The sequence below is a fragment of the Semicossyphus pulcher genome, unplaced genomic scaffold, assembly GCF_022749685.1.
Source record: "Semicossyphus pulcher isolate SPU_LCO1_2020_fin unplaced genomic scaffold, fSemPul1.0.p SCAF_15, whole genome shotgun sequence".
NCBI classification, from domain to species: Eukaryota; Metazoa; Chordata; class Actinopteri; order Labriformes; family Labridae; genus Semicossyphus; species Semicossyphus pulcher.
Window position 1 is genome coordinate 9,733,445 of NW_027211659.1, and position 12,286 is coordinate 9,745,730.

General features: G+C 43.1%; 1 protein-coding gene across 1 annotated transcript in view; it reads right to left on the minus strand.

Annotated features, from left to right (window-relative positions):
• Positions 1-1,704: 1,704 nt before the first annotated feature.
• myo16 (myosin XVI) overlaps positions 1,705-12,286 on the minus strand; it is an 88,802-nt gene continuing 78,220 nt past the window's right edge. The window contains exon 35 of the mRNA XM_069663175.1: positions 1,705-4,869. Within this exon, the coding sequence (XP_069519276.1) occupies positions 4,699-4,869 (171 nt within the window). The 3' untranslated portion in view covers positions 1,705-4,698. The remainder of the gene's footprint in view (positions 4,870-12,286) is intronic.

The following is a 12,286-nucleotide window of genomic DNA, read 5'->3' on the forward strand; positions in this document are numbered from 1 at the left end:
TCTGTCACTCACTGTTGTTTTTCCCTGTTTTTCAGATGAACATCTGTGCAGCAGAACCATCGAGTCATGCCACTCAATATTCTTGCTTGTCAAAACCTGAAGCCAGTAAAACGTTAACAACAAAGCACCAGGGTGCAAATAGTGGCCAATGTAGCCGCAGGCTGCTTGAAGACGTTGAGTCAACGTTTCTGTTTAGACCAGGTTACACCTGCTGCTGTCGCAAGATTCACCACCACCAAGATCTGGGTAGATGGTAGCTCAGTCTGTAGGGCTTGGGAACTGGAGGGTGGCTGGTTCAAATCCTGGTATGGACCACTGGAATTGGGCTGGTAGCTGGAGAGGTGCCAGCTCCTTTTCTGGGCTCCGTTGAAGTGTCCTTGAGCAAGGCACTGAATCCCCCACTGCTCGGGGCGCATGTCCATGTGCAGCCCCCCTCACTCTGGCCTATGTTTGTGTGGCATGTTTGTAAAAACAGAGGGAAAACATCGGGGATGAGTAAAGTATCGCTTCTTCTTCACACAATCACACACATATTAATGGCTATTTTTCAAGTCGCATAGCGGCTAAAATGTTTGTGTAAGTGAGCAGTGCATCACCAACAAAAACATTTTTTATAGTGTAGATGGATTTGATCTCACGAGCTCTGCATTTAAGGTAAGCGATCATCTCTGCCGGCCACCGGGGTCTTCCAAAATACCTCTTTCCGTCAGCTATTATTTAACTGCGTCAGCATCCAGGGGTTGTTGTTGGGTCTTCTCTTCCATCTCCTGTGGGGAATGTTTTAAACGGCTCCCTTTACGATGTCTCTGAACCTTCTTGTAAACATCACACAGCCCATAAAGCGCCATGTTTTTGATTTTTGTCTAAAAATAAAATGTGTTGATATTACGTCTCTGTGTAAAAAGCTGTTAAATTAGTTTGGAGAAATGCCGCTACAATCATCACTTTTGTCACCCCTTTAACACTAAAAGTAAAAAAATTGACAAAGTGATAAAACAACACGTTGATGTTGTAAACGGGGTGAAATTAGGTCTTGGATGTTCAGACCAGATTTCACCCTGTTTTCAATATTCAAATCCCGGTTGGTGCTCTCTGGGTTAGGTCGCTTCTTTTCAACAACAAACTTTTTTTTTTTAAAATTTCAAACTTGAAGTCTTTAAGCCCAAACTGACAGTGACATCACATGAGACAGTCTATAAGAGCTAACTCTTGAGTGTCTTTTTACAACTCTTTCTTTTTCAGTAGTGCGCCTCAACATCGGTAATTTGATGTGTAAAATTGACGCACTTCTTCTTTAAAGTAAAACATTTTTATATTTTATAAATATGATCCATTACCATGAATTATTTTTTGGCTTATTGGCTTTATTGGATATGTTCGCTGAAGAGAGACAAGAAATGTGCGGAGGAGAGAGTGGGGGATGACATGCACCAAATGATCAGAGGACCAGGAGTAGAGCCTGCGATCAGTGTCTTGAGGACTGTAGCCTCTAAACATGGGACGCCTGCTCTACCAGCTGAGCTAAACCAGCGCACCATTAGCATAAATTCAACCGCACAATCGTGTGTTAGCTTAGCCAGCTTCTAGGTGCCACTCCGCATAATCACACACAAAGCAAACCGACTTTTTTATTACTACATCCGGGGTCGTCATGCACTACTCTCACACACACACACAGTCACAAACAGACAAGTTATTGACACAATTGTGCTTTATTGCTGTACAGGTACAGTACTTATAAAACATTGGGAACATAATAATTATGAAATATCACATACAATCTTTTTTCTTTCCACAAACACGTATGTATGCAGGTTAAAATATACTGTATGTCATGTACAAAAGAAAGACTACAATAAAAAAAACAACATATGAAAGGCAGTGAGACACACCTGTTCAGGTGCTTAAATATTGTGTCTCTCCAGACGACTATACATGGACTGGGGACGGTAAAACAGCTGCTCTGCACTGGAGGGTAGCACCAGAGAGCTGATCTGAGAGCAGAGGATTCCTGACGGGACGACGATGAGTTTGGTGTCGGACTGAGCGAGGTCGACAGGATGGAGCTGACGTGTGTGCAGGTTGGTCCAGATAAAGGTGGATGGAAATGGATGGTTCAGATGATGTGCTGTGATTCACAGTGCAGAAGAAGCAGCTCTTCACATTAGACATCCGTTTTTTTTTTAATCTTTACAGCATGAGCATGTTATAGGGGGAGGCCCTATGTGTGGTCATGCAGGGTAAAGAGTACTTAATAAAACAATAAATACTCATCTTAGTGAATGAGTTCTGTTAACGTGGTCGTAATGCAGATGATTAAACAGAAGCTAAACGTAGAGAAGGACCAAAACAGAGACTATAAATTCTGTCTTTCGTTGGCATTAGTAAGATAAACTTCTTCCTATCACGTTTGATCAAAGATACGTTCACCGTGTGTGAATGAGCTGAATCATACGACGATGACAAGTGTCTGACATAGTTTAGCAACGCAGTACAACTCATGCAACCCCAATCATAGCGATGCACGATGGATGCAAATCAACGATGCATCAGAAACGCTGCATTGCTATTAAGTTGCTTTAAAAAAATGGAGTGCATACGTAACTTCTGAAGACAATAATCACATTAAGCAGTCGGGTTCACCGTTTAGATACAGGCGTATTAACATACACAGGGTTTCTTTGATGTGCACAGGCAGTGAAAGGAAAGTTTGCATTTATACATTCAGCCAGTCAGTCAGTCAAAAATGCAGCTCACGGATTTGCCATCTCTGTTGTGATCAGCTTTTTCGCTAATTCCTCTTGAATATTTGTGCGCCTCCACGCACACACGCCGACAGCCGGGAATCGATCCTGTGATGGTGCTGCTGATTCGTACGGCTGAATCACTCAGACACATAGCGGGTGATCAGTGGGAATGAGAAATCAATTAGGACTATCGATACTTTGCGGCTCTAACAATTCAGACCGATCTTTCGGAGATCAAACAGCTTGTCGAGACACACCCAGCCCATTACAGAAGTCAACACGACGACACCACATAAATATTGTGCAATAAAACATCCATATACAATGAAAACATCTGCCTTGCATCATAGGAACAGAACAACAGGGTCGAGAGGGGGGAATATTAAATAGAGTATAAAGAATTTCATAGCCATAGACAATCATTCTGGAAAAAAGGATATTCACATTTTAAAATAAAGTTCTTCTCTTTACCTCGGTCATTGCATCGAACCCAAGACATTCTTAAATCTCACCATCATAGACAGTATTATCTCAACCCTTTCCTCGTCCTTCAGTTCAAAATCTGTGCTTTTCTGCTCGAGTAAAAGCTAGAACATACAACACTGGTCACTATTTACAGAGAGTGGTTATCATGGAGACACCCGTAGAGCCGGTTTGATCCATTAGGAATAGGGGGAGGGGAGGGGGTCTGTTTGTCGGGGTCAAGTGGGGGAGAGGAGATGAAGGGAGGAACGTGGAAGGTTGGAGGAGCGATCTGTACAATAATCGAGTTCATCTGTGCGCGACTTCCTGAGCTCGGCGCAGTCTCGACGCAGTTGATGAGACACGATGACGGTTAGGTTTGCTACTTTTCAAGTGTAGACTCGTGTTTTTTCTTCTTTTTCACACGTTCCTTTGATCTATTACAGAAACGGTCCATTGAATCATCACTGCAGCACAGACACAGCTTTGATTTGGTCTTTTATATCAGTCTGTACACGTGAGAGTATGGAACTACTGTTTACATCTGCTTTCATACCTATGTGTGTTAGTTTAGACGCGTCTCTCTCAAGTGTTTTCACTTTGGCACAGAGTTTCATGCTCACAACATGAACTATATACCTGTCAGCTAAAGCCTCGGCTCAGCTTTATACTTTAAACCAGAGCAGGTTTGTATTGGATCTCCTCTTTGTAAAGGTTAGTGCAGTAGTTTGGCCAGAGGATTTGGTGCCTCAAAGGCTGGTGGTAACAATGGGGAAGAGAAGTGCACCTTGGGATATTATTCTGAGGTTACCCTGACCCCTGGTCGCTTGTTTCCAGGGCTGCAGTAGCACTTAGAGCCCAGAAGTGAGAGGCGAAGTGAGAGCTGTGTTTCCTGAAAAGGCCCCATGACTAAGCGAGTAGAGTGATGGTAAACACCAGAGGTGTCCGAAGGCGATGGTTGACTTGTAAACTTCAGCGAGGACTGAGACTCGGGCGCACAAGCAAGCATTCATGGGAACATCACAGGACGGCACGTCAAGGATAATCAGCACCATTTGGGGTGGAACGCTAACAGGGCCTTTTAATATGACGCCAGTCTGCACTTCACTTCAGCCTCCCATTGAGCTACCACATCATGTTCTGTCTCAGAAGAGCTGAAAATAAATAACATAATAAAATCTTTGATCACAAAAAAGGCAGCTCCCATGAGCCTCCACTGTGTCTGCTTTCCAATCATTTCCCATAGGTCACACTAATCAGTGTTACCAAGTGTTTCTTTCATGTACGTCGGGGAATCCTCCACAGTGGAGGTCAAAGGCGCAGCGACAGCACCTTCAGCCCAGGGACGAGGCTCTCGCTTTGGGGCAGCTTTAACCCCGCCCCTGGGCGATGAGGTTTTTTTGTCCACATTAAAAAAAAGAAAATGTGCCGTGTGGCTCAAAGAGAAAGAGAGGGAGGAACTTCATGTAACTGAGTCACACAACGTCTGTCACGGAGAGGCCTTCCTGTTGGTCCAGAGCAGCGTGGGGGGAAGGGGTGGGGACTGAGGTGGGCGGTGCTTCCAGTCTCCCCGCCCCTCACACTGCGCTCGCCGCCATCGCAGGAGCTCCCCGAGGGCGGCGCTCTCATCCCCGTTAGATAGACGTAGCCGCTGGAACACCTGGAGGAAAGAAGAAAGAGTGAAGCATGTTTACAGTCGTGTCACCGAGCACATCGTGAGTTACTCCTGGATGGATCCACAAGTAGATGGAAGCAGAAATGACCAGGCTGTGATTGGAGGTGGTAGGGAGAGCGTCGTGTGAATGGCAAGCAGGGGGGTTTATGAGAAAAAAAATATCACTGCAAAAAACAAATCAAATCGTGTCCCCATTAGAGATTACCGCCTACAGAGCAAGAAAAACACGACACTTCTGTCTGATCCATCATCCTGAAGGAGGCAGTGGGTTTCTCTCCGCAAAGTAGGACAGTCGCTCTCATGAATCATTCTAATAAACAACACAGAGATGAATCTGGGGCTGGCACGGAGCCATCTCAGGAGACAGGAGTAACAGAGGGGGGCAGAGGGGGGGAATCCCCTCTCTGACTGACAGCTGAAACAGCGACACATTTGCATGTTCTGTCTCTGGACGTTCTGCAGCGGCTCAGAGGAGAGCTGCCGAATTACCTCGGGGATCTTTGTGCAGCCAGCACCTCGAGTGGCTTTTGTTCTTTCTCACAGACACTCACACAAACACACAACATACACACACACACACCATTCTGTAAGGAGCACATCATCAGTCATCTGCCAGTCAATACCCAGGTAAATCAATCAGACAGGAATTCCAATCATCCCCCAATCAGTAATACCAGCAACAGATGATCCACCCCAGATTACAACTGGTGGTTATAATGGCGACATTGATGAGTTCTGAAAGGGCAAAAAATGGTATCAGTATTGTACATTTTTCTAACTGTCAACAAATCAAATAAAAACACCAAAAGCTAATATATTTTATTCTGTCTTTTTCTTTCCTTCCCCGCCATAGCACTCGGCCAGAGGCCCATCGGTTCATACAGAAGATGTGAAGCTTATGGAGGACACATTCTAGCTCTGCAATCAATTTTCTATTCTTCTAATGTGTTTTTGAATCATGTTGGTAAAGTTTGTTTCCTTTTAAAAATTGTATACATATTTTAACATGCTGTTTGGCATTCAAAGGTCAGAGGTTATAGATAACATGGCGGCTCCAGGATCGGTTATTCGGCCTTATATGTACGAGCCAGAATCGCCAGTAGGTATCGGAATGGTAAGCTGAAATCTTGACAACAACTTGACTACAAGCTCGTGCAAAGAAGGCAGCCTGAGGTGAATAACGGTGAATGACGATTGGTTGATTTCAGTGAAAGCAAGGTTCCTACGTAGAAACCTGCAGCTGTTCTGAACGGCCCATTTCAGAGGCGACCTTTTTAAAAATTCTGGAAAGAATTACACAGTTTTTACTTTTCACTGTGACAATAAACTAAAGTAAAATGTAATGTTAAAGCCATGCAAAATATGAGAATATCCATGGCTCATTACTTTGCTAAAACACATGTGCACTGTGGTTTTCATAAGCATTACTCATAAAGGAGTGCAGCATCTGCTCGGGACTAGTTCCAACTGCGAATTCATTTGCATTTGGTGCTCTAGTGACAGAATAAACAACTGACTGAAAATAAACTACATTGCCCATGTTGATCATATTTTTGTGCAAGGATGGAGATCAGTGGAACGGAGGAATTGACGGTTTCAGGATTTGGCTTTATAAGTTTTTCTTGCAGGACTCCTTCATTGCTGGTTTTGGTTGTCGGTCTGCTGGAGGTGGAGCTGGGAGCTAAATCAACTCATTAATAACACTTATAACGCAACATTTTCTCTTGCCATGCATCCAGTATATGTAGTGACACATTCCACACAAGCACATGAACACATTCAGCACACACACACTCGCCAATAAATGCACACTGCACACATTACATACCGTGACATATATAGATAGCCAGCATCATGCACATATCTGAAGAACCACACACCTGTGAGTGTCCATATGGTCACGCACACACACACACAAACACACACACATTGATTGCCTGCACAAGCACAATACTCAACGACCTAATCCATAATTTACACCTCCCTGCCAGGCTATTCTCTGCTCTGGCGCCAGCCAGGAACACCAGCTACTGGAACAGTAGACAAGCAGGAACACCATGTCCTTCTGCAATGCATGACTGTACATGGGGACACACGCACACACACGCACATCAGCGTCTGATATCATTTCGACTAACCCTTAATTCTAAGAGATTTCAGACATATAGTTTGTGGCCTTGAAGGCTGAACATACACATTTTTTTAATGCTCATCTTCAAACTGTGCGAGCACAACACTGCTGCATGTAAAAACTACACTCATCTCAGGCTTCAAACTCTCTCATGGCGAGTACACGGACACTTGAACATCACACTTATGTGACTGCTGAACATCTCATTCCGAAACCTTGAGCCGTAATATGCTGCTCTAACAACATCGGAGCTTTGTGCAGGACTTTGTAATCTGGCTGCAGAGATTTGCTTACTTATTTACTTTGAATCATAAAGAGTAGCTTCTAATTCACAAAGGGTGTTCCTTTCATGTTTTAATTGATGACTTTTGTAGAGAGAGCACGGAAATGCATGAAAGGGAGCGCTGTTATCTGTCCTTTTTGTATTCCATAATGAATTTTCAGCCACACCCTCGCTCACAAGGACATGATGGAGAGAGTCAATATCCAAATCAACATGTTAATAGATTGCTAATGTTATGGTAATGGTATGGTAATGTAGGACGACCAGTGGTCAATCCAAACTCTCACAGAGCGGATATCCTGAGGCCACAGCGAGTCATAATAACCTTTGACCTTCTCTCCATGTGACACACACATTGTGCTGACAAACACGATCTAAAGCCTTTTTTACACTGCGGTTCCGCCTCAGCGTCGTAACGAAGCTCTGCCTGCATGCAGCCTTTGCCATTTTACAAAAAGGAAGCAAAACACGCAAACAGTGCGTGATGGTGCTGTTCTGCCCTGCTGGCTCCGCTGGTTACACTGACGCCCTTTCGCCTCTGTTACTACCTACGATGCCGGGTCAGAGGCGGAATGACTTCGCCCCACCATTACGCCTCTGAGCGACTCACACTAAAGGCAAAATGTAACGGAGGTGTAATAATCCCGCCTTGAACTGGCAGTGTAAAAGGGGCTTATGTTTTTCTCACTTATCCCATTTAATGCTTATTACATACCAGGACTGCACCATTTGGGAAAAAACATTTTTAAATTTTTGGTCGGCGATATTTATTGCAATTTTAAAAAATACAGGAAGTGATACCACATAAACGCAGTGTGTTTTCATGTTACAATTAACAATCATACTTTTTATTATTTAGGACTTTTAAGATTATTTTCCTTGAACAAAACACCCAACCTACTTTTATCACACTTGATTCAGACTCTGACACCCACATGAAAGAGTAGAGAGTGTTCAGGTGGAGCGACACGTATCTTTAAATAACCTCCACAACCTCACGCCGTGTGTGCTGCAGGTGTAGCCGCTAAAAATAAAGAGCACGTCCAGAGCAGAGCAGCTGCCGTCACAGATAATGTCGGCGAGATGATGGAGGCTCCGTTAAGCGAGGTGGCTTTTCTTTTAATGTGATATCAGACGGACTTTTCTGTGGATTAGTCATTAAAAACGAGAGACTAGCGAGTTTTCACTTTGCACCGAGCAACTAAAAGTAGCAGCATGAGATAATTCACTTAACTTGCCTCATTATCGCACGTCCCGCGATGTGACTATTGCACATGCACACATTGCAATTGCTAAACGATATATCGTGCAGCCCGATGACATAGACACCCTCAGCACAGAATTCAACTACAATAAAGTAGTGACTCCATAAACTTGGTGCTAAAGCTTCAATCAGTTGCACAACTCTAACACAAGCAGCAGAGAGGTCGCAAAATAGCGTCTATTTCTAGAACTGGCTGATGGGAAGCGAGAGCACAATGGGTGGAAAAAGAGAGGGACTGATTTGAGCGAGCGATATTAGTGGACACTGATGACCTATGTGTGAGGTCCTTCCTGGAAAATCTCACTGCATAGGTCAGGTGATGAGGGCATTTCAGAGAAATAAGCACGATACCTTAACTGACACGTATGCCGGCTGGAAAACAGCAGACTCACACCGAGACATCACGGCTCTATCTGTGCTCCTCAGCGTTAAAGTGTTGTTATTCTGAACAGCCCTTCTCCCACTCTAAATCTCATTATTTCTGCTTATGTGAAGGAGAAAAAGAATATTAATGTCTGAACCATCCCATCATTTATCTGACACAACAGACGCTGCGTCTATTCTTTACATGATTAGTCTAGACTGCTGTTGACTGCTAACTACAGGAACCAAAACAAGCCAGTCCATTCATTCCTAACAGAGTTATCCGTCCCCCTCTTCTTCCTTCATCCTTTCCCTTTCATTTATCCCATTAGATCTGCTAATCCTACATAAACACAGTCAGGAATGCAGCTAATTGAAAGGCATTCTGGGTCACGGAGTTGTTCCCATCTCTTGAATGAACTCATGGTAATGAACCTGTCCCAGACGACACGCCAGATAAATGAAGCGAGGAAACAAGAGGAAAGTGTCCGTTGTTAAAAGTTCAGTTCATGAGCAGAGATAACATAAGACAGCTGAGGTGAAGATCTGGAGTGACTTCATTGGTTAAACCGCTCTTGGATGATGCAACAACAGAGAGAAATGTTTTCAGATAGGTTTAAAAAGGGGGTCGTGTGATGGATTCAGCAACATAAAATCTCAGCAGATGAAAAAGCAACAATAAAAACTGCAGCTCTTTTTTCTAACAGACTTACTCGACAGCTGACACTCAATAAGCAGTTAAAGCCGAGTGTATCCATGTTGGTATGCATGCTCATTTACATGTGTATGAGCATGTGCTAAGGACATGATTTTTCTTAACATTGAGCAACACTGATCACGTCTTATCTTTCTTCAAATCAGGAATGCACAATATAGATTTTTTTTTTTGAACTAATATCCAAGAAATTTGATGATTTGCCATTTTGACCAAAAGCAATTAGACTGAAATGAAAGACATTTTTGACATTTTCAAAACTCTCATCTCTTTTTTCTCTTCATTTTTCTTTGACAAGCACGTGCAGCCTTGAAACCTTCATATAGGAAAACGACTGAACCGCTGCTGACACTGATGGAAAAATAGTTCATAAAACATGAAATCAAGTCGGAGAAACCGGCTCCCTGTAAAGAAATATCAAGAAGTGACAGGAGGGACTAACCTCATCTACTTCAAAAGAAGAGCTATCGCAATTAATTATAGATACATCTTTTTTTAGAAGAATCTAACAACAAGAAACTAACAAGAATCCACATCGCTGTACAGAGCTGATCTGACATTTTCTGAATTGAAGATATAATCTCGCAGATTTCAATTTAAATAAATGTCTGTTAAGTCTCTATCTATCGCCGAATGAGGTAACACAATGGTGATCGAGCCTATGGCCCACTGATTAGAGCTTTTGCATTTGCAGTATATAGTATTATTATGGACTTGGTGTCTATGGCGACATTTGCGGAAAAAAATCACAAGCGGCGCCCAGTTAGTGACGCATTTTCCATCACCCAGCAGTGGTTGGTCTGCCAGAGAGGGTAGGCGGAGCTAAGCGGCTGCTTCTCCGCTCTCTGCAAATGTTGTGAGTAAACAGTAATCTACTATGGCTGAACAAACAAAGAAAAGATCAACGACTACAGATACAACTTCAACAATAAGTGAAAGAGAACAAAACTTCAAGATCATCACTTTAAGCATCTTACTGATCATCTCAATGTAGAAACCACAAATGTTATATTACGATTAAAATATATTTTGTTTTATAACATTAGAATAAATTATGTGGAAGCATACAGATACATAGAGAGTCGAGATGAACCCAAAAGCTGCAGTTTCCTTTAAGCAATGAGGGATTAAAAAAAGGGGGTGTGGAAGGCAGCATCGTCACAGATGACAGGATCTGTTCAGCATGAATTCCAGAGCAGTATTCAAAGGACAAAGGAAGTGAACAAGGGCAGCAGGTAGCGCTAAATGATGTTCTTCAAAGCAGTGGTTTTCAAGATTTCATCTGAGGGCCACATTTTCAGAAAATTTGACTTCTTGACAATTTGGAGGATCTGCCAGGAATTTGGATCAAAACATCGTAATTTTTCTTCCATAACTACTGGATGACCACAGCCTCCATTCTCCATGGTGGAGCAGGCTCAAAAATTCTTTAGAATCCAAAATAGCTTTTGGATGGATTAGTATTATTCAAACTGAGACAAACCTTGTGAGGCCCTGTTTTTCCTCTTCTACTAAATAGCGATCATTACTGTCATGATCTCACACTGGGTCCATGAAAAACACTGCTATTAAGGGATGGAGAGCAGCGGAGGATGACATAAACTCACCGCATCCCCACATGTGAACAGGGCTTCAAGTGAGCCCCCCCCCCTACAACCCCCTCGCTGTATTAGAGGGCGGCCCCCGCACCGAACGGAGAAAAGTTGAGATGACCTCTCTGGAAGATAAAGGAGGGAGTGAGAGAAACAGCCATCGATTCAGAGAGAGAGGAACAGTCATTCAGATATCACAGAAGAGCCCAATAGTTCCCTTACGCAGATAAAAACCTTGAATATTTGATCAGCTGCAGGAATGAACTCCACACTTTTGATTCAGGCTGAAAGAAAGCAGCCTTACACAGGATGTGCTGGAACATCAGTATTATTCCACACGCACAGACAAACTTCAAAAAGAAGCTTCAGGTAAGTTGACATTTAGTCCACCTGAGGATTGTGAAGTGGGAACACGGTGTGCCTTCACATCTCTAGTGGCAGTGTCTTATGAATGGCATGTCCTTAGCCTCTCTGAAAGTGGGACACTGCGTGCTTTCCTCATTCTCGTGCTTTACGCACCGCTGACACTGACACTCCATCACTGACTGATGCAATGAATCAGTTTCCCTGTGCTGAAACTTTTTAAATGTGAAGCAGGAAGACACTGTGATGCACGCTGCAGTGAAAATTTATATGGTGGACGCAGTGTAAGTACCTGACCTGCATTATAATGAAATGACTTCCAGATGAAACTAATGTGCAGAACAGGCTACAAAGGCAGCATGTGTACTACAATTACACTAACCTCTTGTTCAGAGTTTGCAGGATCACTTCCCCTGCAGGGTCTTTTTGTTTGTGTGCATTTGGGTTTGTGTGTTTTGCTAGAGATACACCGATTCCGGCAGCGTCACATTTTAATATGTTCTAGTTGTTGTGCTCACATTTGTGATGTTTTTCAAGCATAAACACACATTTACATGTGAATGGAAACCTTTTCTTCTTTCTACGCGAGTGAAATTAGGGTTCTTCTACAGAAACAAGCTGTTTTTCTTTTGTTGCAAGAAAAAAACTAATTCACGCAACGTTTATGGTGATATTCTTTATATGCATGCTA